General features: G+C 36.4%; 1 protein-coding gene across 4 annotated transcripts in view; it reads right to left on the bottom strand.

Moving 5' to 3' along the window:
* Positions 1-19072, bottom strand: part of SPATA17 (spermatogenesis associated 17) — a 333016-nt gene that overhangs the window by 199728 nt on the left and 114216 nt on the right. For all 4 annotated transcript variants that reach the window (XM_067020824.1, XM_067020823.1, XM_067020829.1 and 1 more), the window contains one exon: positions 15470-15618. In XM_067020824.1, the coding sequence (XP_066876925.1) occupies positions 15470-15618 (149 nt within the window). The remainder of the gene's footprint in view (positions 1-15469; positions 15619-19072) is intronic.

Below are 19072 nucleotides of genomic sequence, written 5' to 3'. Positions count from 1 at the left end.
GGGCTTAGTTGCTCCGCGGCATGTGGGATCTTCCCGGACCAGGGCATGAACCCGTGTCTCCTGCATCGGCAGGCGGATTCTCAACCACTGCGCCACCAGGGAAGCCCAGTCTTAGCTTTCTTAACATCTCTGTGGAATATTACCCTCAGTTACTTTATCCTTTCCTCACAGATGCTACTGCCAAACTGTAACATCACTGGGGCCCTGTGTGGCCCCCTCCCTGAGGGTGGACTTGATCATAGCACGACCAAGGCTAATAAGCACTAGGGATGGAGGAAGGAGAGCCCATTACCACATTCCTCTCTCTAAAACTATGTTGCTAGATTGGATGCCTTGTGATCCTTTGATACCAAACATGTCTGACAATTTTCCATCTTTTTATTGGAAGAGGTTTCTTTTCTTACTTATGAACTCGAAAATAAATACAGGACTCTTCAACACATTCACTCTTTCCATTTGGGGGGAAAAAGAAACAAAAATAAATACTTTTCCATCATCTCAGACTGCATGTAAAATGATTTCGTCTTCAAGTTTGGAAACCTCCTACACTTCATGCACAATAAAATGTAATGAGATGATAGCAGAACAAATAAAGTCATATGAATTTTACCGTCTTCGTATTTGAGTAATTGAATTTCATATGTTCAAATTGTAGTTTACTTCTATCTTAAGAGTGACTCAAAGATGCTCTTGTTTCTTTCTTTTTTTTAAAAAAATAAACTTATTTATTTATTTATTTATTTATTTATTTATGGCTGTGTTGGGTCTTCGTTGCTGCGCACGGGCTTTCTCTAGTTGCGGTGAGCGGGGGCTACTCATCCTGGTGCGTGGGCCTCATACCACGGTGGCTTCTCCTGTTGCAGAGCACGGGCTCTAGGCCCTCAGGCCTCAGTAGTTGTGGCACGTGGGCTCAGTAGTTGTGGCTCAGAGGCTCTAGAGCACAGGCTCAGTAGTTGTGGCGCATGGGCTTAGTTGCTCCGCAGCATGTGGGATCTTCCCAGACCAGGACTCAAACCTGTGTCCCCTGCATTGGTAGGCGGACTTCCAACCACTGCGCCACCAGGGAAGCCCCAGAAGATGCTATTGTTTCTTAACTACTGAAGTAATAAATGACCAAAGAATCTCTCCAAAACATCAATTATCTGTTTTATCGTATATGGTACACAGAATGCGAAACATGACAATTATTTTTTGTTGTTCTTACAGCAGAACTGTAGAACATGCTGAAGAAATCACAAGCTGCATTAATGAAGATCTTGGGCTATGAGCAGCCTGTCTCGTTCCAATTGTTAACAACACTGGGAGGGCAGACACGCCTAAAAGGGATACAGGAGTCGGTACTGGGATTCACTCCAGGATCTCTGCTGAAAAGGTCTACCTAAAATACTTGCGGGCTTCGCTGGTGGCGCAGTGGTTAAGAATCCGCCTGCCAATGAGGGTGACACGGGTTCGAGCCCTGGTCCGGGAAGATCCCACATGCCGTGGAGCAACTAAGCCCACAAGCCACAACTACTGAAGCCCACACGCCTAGAGCCCGTGCTCCGCAACAAGAGAAGCCACCACAATGAGAAGCCCGCGCACCGCAACAAAGAGTAGCCCCTGCTCGCCGCAACTAGAGAAAGCCCCGCAGCAACGAACACCCAATGCAGCCAAAAATAAAAATAAATAAATAAATTTATTTAAAAATAAAATAAAATACTTGCAAAAGGAGAAGCAAGGATTAAGAGCTTTGTAATGCTCAAAATAGAGCAGTTATTTAAGTGGGGTATAAAAAAGGAGAATAGGAGGGGGAAAAAATCCACTATGGGCTAATTAAGGAAAAGGAATTCTCTTAATTCTAGAGGCAATTCCCTCTGGTCTACAAAATTTAATTCGACAAGCAAGGACACCTAGGTATAAAAGTTTGAAAAGAGTTGATGAAAGAATTAGAAGAGAAAATATGAACAAAGGAAGTTGATTTAATCTACTAAACTAATCAACAAATGAAAAACTTTCATGTTATCATAAAAGTACACCTGCTCAAAAATTACATATTCTATTAGATTCTAATATTTTAATCATTATTATAATATCGAAAATAGTAAATTTAATGGTTTGAGGGCTGAATTAAAACCAGTTCATTCCTAGTCTCATTGTCAGATGACTTAGTTCTCATTAAGCAGTTGTAGCATTTCTTTTAAGACAAAGCATTTTGAAAAACCACACAACTGGAAATATACAAATTATTTGTGTTAATTATATTTGAAATAGGATGAGATATATTTTAAATTTGTAGTATAATTAATAATGAATACTGACTTAAAAAATGAATTAATAATAAATATATACACAGTTCATGATATATGTAAGTGAAATCATTGTGCTGGACACCTTAAACTTATAAAGTGCAATATGTCAATTATATCTCAATAAAACTGGAAAAAATAAATATTAAATAATTTTAGCCCTTCTAAAAAAAATCAGGTCAACTGTGCAATTCATTAAAAAGGGCCATAAAATGCTGAATTTTCTTCCCTTTTTAATACAGAATAATATGTTTTAGAATAAATTTGGCAAATAAAAAGTCTCTTTTTATTACCTTCAATATGAGAAATAAAAGGTGTTTTCGCTATATGTAGTAACAATCCAAATTTCCAGATAAATCTAATATACAGCTCATTAATGCCAATAGAGGGATTTCAAAACATAGTCGACTCATCTATCAAGATGTTTTATTCGAGTAGAATTTTGGTTGAAGAGATGTTCATAAAATGATAACAACTTGAAATAGGAATTAGACTTCATTTATGGATGAAAATAGGTTTCACTGAGATTTTCATATAAACTTTGCTATAACTATTCAATACATAAAGTATTTAATACTTAGAGTAGAATTCACAGCAGAAATTTAAAACTCATAAACTTTTTAAGCAGCAGTATCAATAACACAAATCTCTCCCCTAGGGTGGTGATATAAATATAGTATTTAAATATAAAGAATACCTATGGCAACATAATATTTAAATATTAAGAATGCAAATGGCAAGACTATCTGTTCAGCTAGACAGTGAGCTTATATTACAAGCTTCTAAATTTAAATGGAAAGACATAGTTTGCCCTCCTTACATTTTTTTTAGCTTAAGAGGACTAGTATTCCCTGGATATATTATTATTATTATTAACAATCTCCAGGCACACTGATTCAGTAATTTCATTACAGCTGTGCAACAACTTTCCGACACATATCAGAGTTGACCTTACTTTCCTCCAGTTGACTCTGGAAAACTTACCAAAAAAAAATTTCTGCTGAAACATACTGCATTTAAATGCCCCAGCTAAGTAGCATTCATTCAGGCTCTTCTTTTAGCAGCCCATTTACAACTTTAAACGTTTTAAGCTCAGATATTTTAAGGGCTTGTGTAATTGACATAAAGAACAAAATTAAGGAGAAAAATAAGGCTGTGGGAAACACTTGCACAAATTATTCTTAAGCAGAACGAAATAAGCTGAAACTAAAAAAAAAATTGCTAAGAAAAATCAAATGTAGAGGAGCATATTCCAAACCATGGTCTGTGGAAAAGGGAATTCCATGGCCAACCATGCCATTAGCTCTACGATGCCAGGAAACCTCTGCAATGTTGTTCATTGATTTGTCCTTGGTACCTAATACAGTGCCTGGCACATATTAGGCTGTAATAATTGTTGAATAAATAAGCTTGCAAAATGCTATACCTTATATGTCCCCTTTTTGAAGGGCACACTAAATAAAAATATATTTAAGACGGAAAAGCCCTGTAAATGACAAAAAAAAAAAAAGTTTAAACGTTTCACGTTTCAAATATAATTTTTCCCAAGTTTATTTGACAGAAAACTCATTAACATCTTCCAGACTAGAGTTCAAGAGACTCAGTTTGGAAAATGCTGTTCTAAGAAAAATAAAAGAGGAAGTAAAGGCTGCCCTATTACTGGAACTGTTAGTGCGGTGTTAATAAAGATCAAAGATGGGACAAAGCGAGAGAGTGGCATGGACATATATATACTACCAAAGGTAAAATAGATAGCTAGTGGGAAGTAGCCGCATAGCACAGGGAGATCAGCTCGGTGGTTTGCGACCACCTAGAGGGGTGGGATAGGGAGGGTGGGAGGCAGATGCAACAGGGAGATATGGGGATATACGTATATGTATAACTGATTCACTTTGTTATAAAGCAGAAACTAACACACCATTGTAAAGCAATTATACTCCAGTAAAGATGTTAAAAAAAAAGATCAAAGAGAAATCACACTTGAATTCATTTCCTCTTGCTTGACTTATCTTGCAACACGAATGATTTTGGTGATCAGATAGATTAAAACAAAACAAACAAAACTAGTTCAAGCTCAAGCTCAATATGTAAAAAGAGTTGTTGACCGCTTACTGCTTGTGGAAGCTGTATGCAACTCAGAAGCCACTAGTTTGTAACCTCTGGTTTAGAATTTATAAATGAGCATTTACCCAATGATTTCAAGGTCTCTATAAGATATACTGTATCTCAAATTAGATCTTTGGATGAGATCACCAAATCATCATTAGTTATTCTTAAGACCTTATGAATGTACCAAATATATACCAAAATGAGTCTAAAAGCAGAAGAATATAGATTCTATAACATATAGGTGGCTTAATCTGATGTTAATTTCAGCAAGATTCTAAAATGGAATATTAAAATAAAATTAAAATTAAATTCTAGAAAAGAAGGCCAATATATGTGTGTATATGATACTGGTACTATTTTATTTTAATATGTCTATATTTTGATATTTTAAATTTTAAAATTAAATATACATTAAAAAATATAAATTAAATATTTTATATATAAATAAATACATATAGAGAAAAATATATAAACATATATCACCACAGGTAAAGTAAAATTTTAAACATCATATATCTGAAGTTTGGCAAAGAATTTGACAAGCTCTCTTATGATATCCTCAAGAATGTGGGAGAAATAAGAGCTAGGTGATAAAGGAGAAAGCAAAAGCTATGAATGAATGACTTCCCAACAGCCAAATCTGATGCATTCTTTTCAGTCCTCATTCAGCTTGAACGTCCAGTCCTTGTAGTGAATTCTCTTCTCCCTTGATTTGCAAAATACCTCCTGGTACTCTTCCTTGCTTTCTCAGTTTCCTGACTGACTCATCATTTTCTGCCAATACCTTGAATTAATGACTCTTACCTTAGCCAGAACTGGGCATTAGAATCACTTAGGCATACATGTCAAAGCCATATGCCTACTGAGTCAAAACGTCTGTGGTTGAGACTAAGGAGTGCGTATGTATATAATTTTAAACCTCAAGGTGATATAGATAAGCGACCTAATTAAGAACCACTGCCCTGACATTAAAGCAACTCCCAGGAATCTGTGCTTAATCTTTTCTCTCTCTAGTTTCTCCCTGGGAGACTTTTTCCCCCACCAAGCTTTTAACTATCACCTCTGATGATTTCTAAATTTTTATCTCTATATACAGTGTTCTTCTTTAACTCAAGACCAGTATTTTCAAATGCTCACTAGGAATATCTACCTGGATATACAATAGGTACCTCAAATAGAGCTGTCCCCATATTAAACTCATATCCCAAACCTGCACCCTATCAAGACAATAGTTCTTTTTACATTTTTTTTTTTTTAATTAAGTAAGGGCATCACTATCTGGCCAGTCACCTCACTCCTCACAAGTCAAGTCACCTCACTTGACTTGAAGCTATCAAGTCAAGGCACTGGAGGAACCACTGCCTCTGCACTTCTCAATCGGAGGAAATCCTTGCTCCCTCATGGCTATACTTTCATAAGACACTGTATTTGATACAATGTGACATACCGGCCCCTGACCACAGCTGTGATCCATTCATATGTTAACAGCACATGTCTATTAACTTAACACATATTTGTTAAGTATCAATTGTGTTTCAAGCCTACAGCTTGTGTGGGCCAGTTTGCTAATATAAATTGAGCAGAACAGATTCTCCTGAACTGAAAAGCAGAATTAGCTGTGGGTTCTAGAGCTGGAAGGTTACACTGAATCAGGCCTGGGGTGGCCATGATCTCTAAGGGCAAGCTGAAGATGTGTCGGCAAGAAACTGTGAGGCAGTAGACAGAGCCAGTCAGTAGAAAGAAAACAGAAAGCAGAAATACAGAGAAAAGTGGAGATGCCACTGGAGGGAGAAAACCACGCCTTTTCAGCCCCCAAGAGTCACCTTAGTCCAGTTTTTCTTTGGTTCCTTAGATTTCTATAAGATTCTTCAATGGATCTTTCAAACACACCCTTTACTTGAGTTACCGTGAATGGATCTTTGTTCTTAGCAATTAAGAAAGCCCTAAGATAGTGATCCTAAATGCATCTATGCCCCTGACCACCCACCCACACCATATCATGTTGGCCCCTATTTCTGGTTTAGGGTTTATAGCATTCTACCTATAAAGCAGTTTGTCAACCTTTCTCTTTCCTCCACTACCACTATCCTTGTTCTATTGCAAGTCCTCTTTATCGCTGAACTGACTATGGCAGCAGTACCCTAACTGCTGTGACTCCCATTTCTTTACCATGGACATAGCTAGTAGAGTGATATTTCGAAGAGAACTGACCCTTTCACTCCAGTGATTAAAACACAGTGATGGGTTTACACTGTGTTTTATATGGTAAAGTCCAAACACCTTATCATGGTATACATGGCCCTTTACACTCTTGGGTCCACCTATACTTTCCCTCTCATCTCTGCCATTTTGCGTGAGGTAGCAAAGCTCTGAACTCAGCTTCACTGGATACCTCAGAAGGCAAACTGAAACCCACGTGAGCTATGCACTCGTTGACAGAGAGATGGCTTTGTCCAGGCAACAACCTTGGTGTCACCCTCCTTGCTTTGCCTGGCAAACTTCTGTTCAGCCTCCAAGTCTCTTCTGACCCCCAACATACTTTTGAAGTCTAAACTGAAACAGGGAAGTCTGGGATGTATAAATGCCATAGCAATATAAGAATATGAGTATGGCACGGAATGACCATCTTTCTTTTACAAAGGAAATTCCACAGGCGTCGTAAATTGAACAAAAGTTAATTGGCAAAACTTTACTTAGAATATGTTAGCCATGGTATTGGGAAGAATTATTAGAAAATGATAAAAATCTAACTAAAAAGACTAACAGTGTGTTTTTATGATTGTCTGATTGCATACCCAAAAGTGTGCATAATATATTCACAAAATCAGTAAAAGTATTCCAAATTATCACCATTATGTCAATGTTATAAGTCTTAAACTTCTTCAGACTTAGATGTCTATAAGAACAGAATTCTAGGATTCTGTGTTCAGTTATTTAAAAAGCCATCTTTTTCAAGGAAACAGTGGACAAAAAGCACAGTTCTCACTGTAGAGCCAAAGTAATAAAGGGCTTTTTTGTAGACAAATTCTAGAAATTCTTAATTACACACAGGCTTATTATCTGTATCCCCAGTGTTATAAAGTACCAGAACTTCATTAGAAAAATTAAGCTGGAAAAATGAAGGCAGTACTTTGTAAATTTCCACTGGAAATTAGCTGGGAGAGACAGAGGAATACTGGATCAAAAGAGGGTAATCACACTTAACTGTGCCCTAGAGCACCCGCATGTATAATACGATTTGCACAGCAACTACCTCTCCTATTACTGTTTGTTTGGAGTATTCTGTGTTAATGGGGTTAGCTAATTTAGTATTTTAACTTAAAAAGGCTCTGCTGATTAATAAATGTTGCACACTGTGCTAGTAATTAAAATAAATGGAAGAGTTACAAATAAAAGTTGAATTGTTAAGAAAACATTATCTGAAAATGTATGATAATCCCTACTTATCATAATACAATAACGGTTCAGAAAATATGCAAATTGTAAAGGTCTAAAGTGTTGCAAAATCACACAAGTCCAAAAAGTTTTGAGATGTGTTAAATTTCCTTATCACTGTTCTTAGTGATAAATAATATAACCAGATCTCATCTACATATACCACTGTTTTTAAATGTCCTTTTAAAAAACAGTTTAGTTCAACTACTGTTCACCTACTCTTAATAATGAAGGTGACAAAATATGCCATCCCAAAATAGGTCACTTTGGCCAAGGGTTATTTTGAGTTAAAGGCACTTATAAACAACAGGTAGAAGAAAAGCTATCTTAGTTCCCCCCTTTTTTCCCCTAAAATCAGGAGATAACACTCCCATATGAAAGATGCCTTTCCTATACCAGGAAGAAAGAAACATTCCTATCACCAGAGATGGGAAGTCACGGCATAGAGTATTCTGTACAAACAGACCTTGTTAAATAACTTTTATCTTCCTTTGGACTCCGCATATATTTTTGTTATTTTCCACAATTGTTTCTCTTTGCTCAACCCAATATATAAACACTTAGGGTTTGCCACTTGTTTCGGTTTTCGTTTCTTTACAAGGACTATTGTGTGTTGCAAAACTTATACTAAATAAATCTGTATGCTTTTAATCTGTCTTATGCCAATTTAATTCTCAGTCCCAGCTGAAGTCCCTAAGTGGGGAGAAGTAAAGTTTTGCCTCTTCTACAAGAACTATTAGAAAATTAATACCTTTTATTTTTCAAAAAGATGCAGGGATGGCTATTGCGCTGTCTGTACTCAGGTTCTTATGAAAGGCTGTACAAGTTTCAAATATAATATCCTTACAATATGATTAAATTATGAACTTAATTTCATAGGAAAGTTCAAGCCCTGGTTGTATTTTTTTTAATACTCTAAATGTCCACACCCCAAACCTGGAGAAGAATTTTGAATCCTTAGGGATCTAAGGATATCCCTCAACTTTAGCTCAGGTTTATAATTAATCTAAACACCAAAGTCTGATCTAGCAAGCCAGCTCCTTGATTTGAAGGACACCTGGATTCGTTTTCTATTTCTACTGTAACAAGTCATCACAGACTTAGTGGCTTCAGGAATATGAATTTATTATCTTAGAGTTCTGAAGGTCAGAAGTTTGAAGTGGGTCTCACTAGGCTAAAATCAAGGCACTGGGAGGGCTGCATCCCTTCTGGAGGCTCTAGGGGAGAGTCCATTTCTTTACCTTTACCTTTCCCAGCTTCTAGAGACTGCCAGCATTTCTTGATTGTGGCCTTTCTTCCATCTTCAAAACTAGCAAAGATGAGTTTTCCTTCTCACATTGCGTCACTCTGACCTTTTATGGAGTCAAATCTCTTTCTACATCCCTCTTCCACTTTTAAGGGCTCTTGTGATTACATTGGGCCCATCCGGAATCCAGGAGAATCTACCCATCTTTAAATCCTTAATCACATCTGCAAAGTTCTCCTTATCATATGTCACAAGGTGACATATGCACAGGTTCCTGGGATTAGGATGTGGCTTCTCTGCGGGGCTATTATTCTGCCTACCAGAGCAGAGATTAGCACCGACTTCCACTGCAATGTCTTAAACCACTCCATTTTGGATACAGTTACAGTCTGCATAATTACAGTCTCCTGTATTAAGCCAGGATGTTTACAATTAATAGACGGTATTAACATATAGGACCGTAGCCCCTCTCATAAGACTTTGGTGAAGCCAATATCAGCCTATATCAGCGGATTTATGATCACTCCACTCCACCTCTGCCATCTTAGTGGGTAAATTAAACATTTGCTCTGATAGCTCTGGTGCCGTGGCCTTCTGCTTCTTCCACCTCTTAATAATAATGACTTCTTTCCCCACTTCATCTAGGCAACTTGCATGGTCCCATTTGACATCTGAAAATAATTCTCAATATGTTCTCTGAAAAACCCTAAAACAAATATGTGTTGCTCTTTCCATTTTTTAAAATGTAAAGAAACAATCCTTTTTATTTTTTTAAGTGGATTTGTGCAGACTGAGAAAACCAAGGGAGGTAGAAAACTTATTAATGGAAGCAGAAGAGGGCATGGATATAAACAGAAATGATAACAACCCAGGAGCTCTAGACACAGAGTTTCTTAGGGAACGTGGCAGCCTATTGGCTGGAGAAATAAGCCTGGATCAGATCCTGAAGGGCCTTGAGTCTTACAATAAAGAATTAAGATTTATCCTGTAGTTGATAAAAAGCCATGAAAAAGCATTTGGGCTGAATAACTGCTCGCTGAAATTTCTCTAGTGTGGTCATTGTAAATGCACTGAATGGGCAGACTGGATGGTATTTACAGCAATTAAAAGAAGAAATTATAAGTCCTAAACTAAATCAATAGTAGAAAGGGAAGGGGGTGGCTGAATTTGAGAGATACATGAAAGGTAGGATAGACAGGATATGGGGACCAATAGAATTCCAGAGAAGGATAACAGGGTAATTCACAAGTCCCTACTTGGGCAGACAGTTGGTGCTGCAATTCACACTCAAGACAAGAAGAAGCAGGCCAAAGTAGGGTCTACTGAGTTTGGGGCATCTGGCGGAGATGCAAACAAAGATGGCAGCTGAAAATATAAATTGGGAACGTAGGAGAAAGATCTCAGAGACTTAGAGTGGAAATCATTGTCACAGAGTTGAAGTCTCTCAAACAGAAGCAATCACTCAGAGAGATTACATATAGAAAGGAGAAGGAAGTAAAGAAAAAGTTGAATATTGAATCTTGCCCTCACCTTAGTTCTATCCTGTAACCTCTCACCAAAAGTACTGCAATATTCTCTTAATGTGTTTGCTTCCCTCCAGCATATTTCTTCTCAAATACAATCAACAAATTCATATTCTGCTTCTAACATCCTCTTACTCAGAAGCCTTAAATAGTTCTCCATTATCTACAGATGAACCCTCAAATCCTTGGCCTTGAAGCCTCCTACCACTTTTCTTTCTACTGCCTCTCACATAAAAATGAGTTTCTGTCAACTTGGTCTTCTCATTTTTCTACCATCATTTTTCCCCATACTATCAACCTATTTTTTTTTTATCTACTTTCTCTTCTTTTCTCTGTCAAAATCTTAAACATCTCTTTCCACAGAACTCAATTCAGTTCCTCTTCTGTGAAGCACACCTGCCTAGGTCATCAGAGAACAGAGCAAACTCTACATTTAAAAAAAAAAAAAATTCATGGCACTTACTGTCTTTAACACACGCTTGACTATTTTCAAGTGCTTATCTGCAAATGATACTTATTCTGAATTTCATTAGGTTTTCCGGTTCAGTTTAAAGCTAGAAGCACAGAAATTTCATGAGGCCAGAGACTTGTCTATTTTATTCAGTGCTACATTCCGAGAGCGTAGAACTCTTCCTGACGTGCAAACATTTGTTGAATCAATAAATACTCCTTTATATTTCTTATAATATCTAGCTGAGAGCTCCTCACATAAAGGTTACTGGACAATTATTCACTAATTGCTTATTTAATTTCTTGGCTTCGTAAAGATAGACATGTGAATAATGAAAATAATTTTCTTCGAGAAGGCATGAGAAAATAGAGTTTCTTTAGGAATAAGAACAGTTTTTAAACGATTTCCAAAAAGCCCTCCATACTCTATATGTAAAATGTTACTGTCCCACTTCCTATACTTGTTTTAAAGAATATATTAAAGAATGTGACCTTATTTGGAAATACAGTCATTGTGGGTATTATAAGATGCAGTCATACTGGAGTAGGCTGGGCCCTTAAACTGGTATGACTGGTGTCCTTATAAAAAGGGGAAATTTGGACAGACACACACATAGGAAGAGTATCTCCGTGAAGATGAAGGCAGAGATAGGGGTGATGCTTCTACAAGCCAAGGACCACCAAAGATTCAGCCATCATCAAAAGCTAAGGGAGACACTGGAACAGAAGAAATCACCCCAGCTGAGGCCTTGATCCAGGACTCTAGCCTCCAGAACCACAAGACAGTAAATTTCTGTTGTTTAAGCCATCTAGTTTATAGTACTTTGTTACGGCAGCCCTAGCAAACTAACACATTCAGAAAATCTGTCTTTCAGAACCTTAATAAGAAATCTTCCATGAGTGGCCTATGAAGAGCTCTGCCTGTGTTCCTCCTTAACTTTTGGTTCCCAGGGCTACTAGATAAAATCCAGCCCATCTGTGGAATCTGTGGTTTACTACCCACAGTTTGATGTCTTAGATGCAGAATTATTATGCTTGTAGCAGATACTAAACATGATGATAATTATCTTCTATTAAAACTCTGCTATGCTCTTGGTATGTTATACTCATTATCTCATTCAATCCTCATTATAGCCTTTAAGATAACATTTCTATCCTCATTTTACAGACAGGGAAACAGAGGTTCAGGCTGGCTAAGTTACCTACCCAAGATTATACTGCTGTTGTGTAATGCAGTCAAGATTTGAGCTTGCACAGATCTAGTCCAAAGCCCAACCTTCTACTATCACCACAGTGCAATTTTCATAAAGGTTTGAAAACAAAATAGCTAAATGTGTCATATCCTCAGATATAAGGCCACCTTTTGAATCCTTAAGGTTAGAAATAAAAAGCTCTACCTTCCTGGCTTTAGATAGAGGGTTCCTAGTTAAGGCCCTTGGATGGCAAAGGCACTGCCCTCAATTCCTTACAGATGAAATTGGTAACATGGCCAATAACGATCCTTCTCATTAATAAACCATGCATCTCTGTGATAAAAGTAGACTTTTGGCCTAATTTCTATCACAAAATTATTATCTGAAAGATATAAAACCTAAATTTCTAACATTTCTTTTGCCTCACAAGATACATTTACTTTACCCAGTATATGGAAACCAAAATGGATTCAGAAGAAGCTACAAAATAATAGTTTCAGTTCTCTGAAAAAGTGGATTATCCATAGGCTGGCTGTTAAAACCCATTGCTTAGCCTCTTCACTAAAAACATGATAGCTTCAAATCTATAAGTAATTTCTTTAGCATTTCCAACTTGGTTTGCTCCTAAAAGCGCTTTTCAATCTGAAAGTTTCAAGGTGAAAGGTCATTATCAACACTGTAGAGGTTGAAGATATTTACAAGTATTCCACAGAAAGTAAAAGTTGCGCACCTTTCTTTGGGGCTAACGTTGATATCTGCTCTTTCTAGGTTTATCAAGGAAAATACTAAGAAGGGCTACTTCTGTATCTTTTATGCACAGTGATTGCTGTAGAAATATTAATGTGGTCAATTATTTGAGAAGTTAATTTTGTTATTTCATAAACTTTGGCATCACTGAAAATAGAAAAATAATTCTGCATGATATAACTCTTTTGATATTCATCACTAAATTGCACATTTTGTTTGACTAAGTCGAGCAGCACTAATCTTCTATAATCTCTTTACTAAAAGAAATCTACCTCCCCAAAATAATTGGAAAAAAATGTTTCTTATTTTCTTATTCATTATGTGTTGGGTAACTCATTCAATTATTGAAAGAATATGCTGAACACTCTATAGCTAATATCTCACTTCAAGTAATTGCTATAAAATGAAAAACTTTATGAAAATTACTTGAGGTACTTGCCAATTTTATCTTTCATATGAGTTTGTTCAAAAATTTTTATTTTTCAGGAGTCCCTTCAGAAATGTATGATTAAAATAAAGCATATTACATATCCCTGCTGACTGATAAAACTATCCAAAATCCACCATGCTGGATAAGAGGTAATTCTAGTTTCTTTATATAACAAAACATACTTTGTAATGTATTTTGTAATTATTATTATATAACATATGTAATATGATGATTAGTGCATAGTATATATTATATAAATAAGTAACTGTGGTTTATATGTTGTAGTTGACATATAATTATTTATAATACATAATATTATATTAAATTATAATAATAATTTAGATTAGAATAATATAATTGCCTTTTTATTATTTAATATATATAATAGTAAATAATTATTATGACATTACAAAGATAATTGCAAGATATCTTATAGAATAATAATAATTTTTTAAAGCTTTTCTAGATTTTAAATGGTCTGTTTATAAATTACATATAACTATTGATGACAAATGCCTAAAGAGAGAGGAAGTGCCTTGGAGAAAGATGTATGAATTGAGACCCAAATCAGTGATGCTAATATAATAATTTAAAATTGCATATGTTCTTAGATTGCCCTTTATCTTTCTCTATCATCTTCCTCAGTGGTGAAGAAACTAAACTCTTTCATTGTACCTGATTTATTAAAACTACAATGCCATATCAATGTATCCAAATAAAATTTAGTTCATGTTAAGAGAAATGTTTTTGTTCTGTTGGATCTTATTATAGAAGCATCAGAAATATGAATACTTTCACTGAATAATTAAGGAAATTATCTTCACAGATGCATGGATAGTAGTCACTTATCCCCATGAAATGCCATTCATTCTTTCCTTTTTCCCTTTGAGTAATATGTATGTATGTGTGTGTGTGTGTGTGTGTGTGTGTGTGTGTGTGTGTGTGTGTATAAAATCAATATCATCATCAATATCGACCTTATCTAAAACACTTACAAATCAAAACTACAATGAGATATCATCTCACACCGGTCAGAATGGCCATCATCAAAAAATCTAGAAACAATAAATGCTGGAGAGGGTGTGGAGAAAAGGGAACACTCCTGCACTGTTGCTGGGAATGTAAATTGATACAGCCACTATGGAGAACAGTATGGAGGCTCCTTAAAAAACTACAAATAGAACTATCATATGACCCAGCAATCCCACTACTGGGCATACACCCTGAGAAAACCATAATTCAAAAAGAGTCATGTACCAAAATCTTCATTGCAGCTCTATTTACAATAGCCAGGACATGGAAGCAACCTAAGTGTCCATCAACAGATGAATAGATAAAGAAGATGTGGCACATATATACAATGGAATATTACTCAGCCATAAAAAGAAACGAAATTGAGTTATTTGTAGTGAAGTGGATGGACCTGGAGTCTGTCATACAGAGTGAAGTAAGTCAGAAGGAGAAAAACAAATACCGTATGCTAACACATATATATGGAATCTAAGAAAAAAAAAATGTCATGAAGAGCCTAGGGGTAGGACGGGAATAAAACACAGACCTACTAGAGCATAGACTTGAGGATATGGGGAGGGGGAAGGGTAAGCTGTGACGAAGTGAGAGAGTGGCATGGACATATATACACTACCAAACGTAGGGTGGATAGCTAGTGGGAAGCAGCCACATGGCACAGGGATATCAGCTAGGTGGTTTGTGACCACCTAGAGGGGTGGGATAGGGAGGGTGGGAGGGAGGGAGATGCAAGAGGGAAGAGATATGGGGACATATGTATATGTATAACTGATTCACTTTGTTGTAAAGCAGAAACTAACACACCATTGTAAAGCAATTATACTCCAATAAAGATGTTAAAAAATATAATAATAATTTAAAAACACTTGCATATAGAAAAGTGGTTGCTTCTGAATAGGTTAGGGGTGGTTCTTCCTTTTCTCACAAATAAAAGATTCTCTACAATACTAGGAAACAGAAAATATTAAAAATACTTCAGGCACCAAACATGGTACAGCTACTTTTTTAAGCTAAGAACTCACATATTGTCATTCACGTTCCGCATCCATTCCTGTCTCTGGAGCTGTGCTCTGGCCTCATTTAGCCCATCTATCGGTTCGGCCACTCGCAACGTCGGTTCCAGAGGCTTGTAGCGCTGTTCCCACACTTCAGAGACATCGCGGAAGGGTCCCTGACAAGAAAGCGTGAGGTAGATAGTTTGTGATTTATGACCAAGGCTACTGAATATCTACAAAGAATAACAAGTAGTATTTACTAAGTTATTTTTAAAGAACAACTTATTCTTCTCTGAATTAAAAACACATGAAGAGCATCACATCTTCAAGAAACGTTCACACAAGTGCAAGTGATTATACTAAAAATGTTTTAAATTAGGCAGAATTTTCCCCACTTACATCAAAAGAGTTTTCATGCTAGAACTAGTGAACTTGTAGTTATAAAAGTTGCTTTGTTTTCTAATTTTAAAAAGCATGTTTCTTATAATTTAAATAGAATTTGCTCCCATTTTGAGAAAGCAAAAATATTAGAAAAGACCCTGGGCACAGTTTTCAAATAGATAGAAATCAGACGGCAAGTTTTTATTTTTCATTAAAATAAAGTTTTTAGGCGAATGCCAAATCTTACATTTAACTGGTGGCCTCCTCCAAAATATAGAAGGACCATATTTTAAATTATTTTAAGTGTTTTAATTTAAATTCTAAATTCTATTGCTTAATAACTCTGATATAACAGCGACCATTTAATGACACAAATATATAGCAGAGTCCATAAGCTGCAATGGTGTGAAGGGGTTTACAACATATTCCACCTTTAAATTAGTAGTTACTTATAATAGTTACTAGAACCCACTTGTTATCTAGTTAGTATCGTATGAAACACAATACAAATCGGAGGTGGCTCGAGATTTTGCTGTGCCATCAATTACATTTTGTTTTCGGCCACCTTTGTTGTGCAGGAGAGAAGTGATATAAAATAGACAAAGATTTCTAATCATATCCCTTATCCTTAAGGATCTCTTCTTTAAATAGGTTATCACTAACAAGGCACAGCTGGAGTTACTGCAAGCACTGAGTGAAGACTGGGTGGCTAATAAAAAGAAATGATTCACGCCTCATTTATGTTCACTTATGTTTTACATTAATAGAAACCAATAATAGGAACCAGTTACCATAAAAGTCATGGACCGTAAATAACACAAATGGCAAATAAGTATCATCTAGTACTTTTCACAGCTGGACAGGAGGATTGCTATATTTGAAAGTAGTTAATGGATTTTTATTGGAACTTTACTTTTTAAAGATACAGTAACATGATTCCAAGTTCAGGATTAAGAAATCAAAAGGGGATATTTTCTATAGATTTTTAATCTTTCACTTTGACAAATTCTGTGGTTTGAAAAATAATATTTGGTTGTGTTATTAGGGGCAAATTACTTCTCTAGACCTCTTCTGCTCGTATGTAAGATGGAATAATAACTATCTCACAAAATTGCCCTTAAGATACATAAGACAATATAAGTAACACTCTTAGCATTGTACTTAGAACCTAGTAAATACACAAAAATTGTACTCCTAGCTTTATTATTATCTTACTACTCTTACTTTTTAGTTTCTAGAGTAGTTTGAAAAAGATTTTGAACAATAGTAGATTCAAGTATATAAACAAAAGACCAAGGCTATGACTTTGAAGGGGCCTGCATTCACAAGGAATAAAGTCTTCTTGGTGGCCAGTCTCTGCCGTCTGACCTTTGTTGATGTATCAATATAACACATACCCATTTGAGGCTTACTCCACTACTCTTCTGGAACTTGCTATTTCCAGCAAGATTAGGAAATGAAAGAGGAAGCCCTACTTAAGCAGCAAAATTTAGAATAAAATAGACCCACTCTTCTTTTTTCATTAACTATAATCTTCATGCCCACAATCCGCCTTAAAAATGTCCATTTTTCTATGTGTTTCAGTGCCTGATCCATACATTTATATCTTAGACAATTAATGTCTTGCCTTTGAGCTTAACAGACCACCTTCCTAGTCAGCAAACTTGGCCTCTACTGTCAAGGTTCTCTCATGCCAAAGCTTCTGTTGAGACTCTTTTAGATCTCAAATGATCACTTATACCCATCATACCTGGAATGAGATAGCATCCCAAATTTCAGACAAAGCTTCAAACGTCAGCTCTGCTCATTGTACCCATTTCCAAATATGAATCCCTAGAATGTGTAGACCACTCAGGATTCAACCTGAACCTACGAGACTTCTTGGGCTCAGCTATAGTTCTCCAATATTTGACTTTCTTTGCCTTCAGTCAAGTCCAGTTATGAGTCAAATATATTTATATTCTTCTATATTTTTAATAACCCACATTATAGTCATCTTGTATTTATAAACTTTTCTCAAAGCTTAAATAATAGTGAAAATTGTTTTAAACTTGCTATTATTGTCTCACACATTTAAGAAATTCACCTCACAAGTGCAGATAGACTGTCAGAGTATAAATAGTTATCATTTGGACTGTAGTATATATAATCTCAAATGTCTCCAGTGATGTGGGTACCTTTTTATTATAGATAAGTACAGGAAATGGGGTTCAGTCAAAGAGCACCACATTAAGAATCCCATTCTGTGAAAACAGGAAAGGAAAGAAGAAAAAAAGAAAGCAGGGAAGGGAGGGAGAAAGGAAGGGGTCAAAGATGATAAGAGAGAAGGTGGGAAGAGAACACGGGAAAGAAGGAAAAATAAGAGAAAGAAGGAAAAGAAGGATGAGAGGATATGATGGGGGTGGGGGAGGAGGACCGGGGGTAAGTAGGAAGGAGATAGGGAAAGAAGGAAAGGGAAAGGAAATAATTAGCAGGGAAAATTATTTTGTGGTATGTTAGATAAAAGTACATTACGAGTATGCATGTGGGTGTGTGTACCTGTATATGTATATGTGTATGTATACACACATATATAAAATCTTCCATACAGATGTGTATTCCACATACATATGAATGTATACCTTTATATAAATGTATATGTATTTTCCATGTGTCTTTATATTTACACCATTGTGGGTATAATAAGAAATATATTTGGTCTTTGTCCGTGGTTCCTGGCACAGAGCTCCTAAAACCTTTGCAATTTCCCGATGATAGGAGTATCTTTTGTTACTCATAACAAGAATACACCTGAGTTTAAGCTAATAAGGTGACTTAGGCTGGAGTCCCTAGCTAGCCTCTGGGTGAGACTGGTCACCAGAAAGACCAGGTGATTAGAAGCCTGGCACTTCCCTCCTGCAGGGAGGGGAGCGCTATAGAGACTGAGGGAGGAGAGACAGAGACAGGAAAACAACCAACCATGTGAGTGACCCTGGTCGAGGATCTCCCTACCCTCCTCTCCTTCCTCCACAGCTGAGCTTTTATATGAAACCACGGTCCTGGCTGACACCTTGACTGCAGCTTCATGAGAGATCTTGAGTCAGAGGCACTCACCTAAGCTGTACCCCTAACGCTGACCCACGGAAACTGTGAGAAAAGAAACGTGTGTTGGTTTAAGCCATCAGGCTTTATACATTAATATGATATAATTTATTATACAGCAATAGATACACGGAGGCAAGGCTGTGTAAGAAGCTACCAGGCAGCAGT

The sequence above is a fragment of the Kogia breviceps genome, chromosome 1 (genome assembly GCF_026419965.1).
Source record: "Kogia breviceps isolate mKogBre1 chromosome 1, mKogBre1 haplotype 1, whole genome shotgun sequence".
Lineage (NCBI taxonomy): Eukaryota > Metazoa > Chordata > Mammalia > Artiodactyla > Physeteridae > Kogia > Kogia breviceps.
The sequence above is the reverse complement of the archived record's forward strand: the minus strand, read 5'-3'. Positions and strand labels throughout refer to the sequence as shown.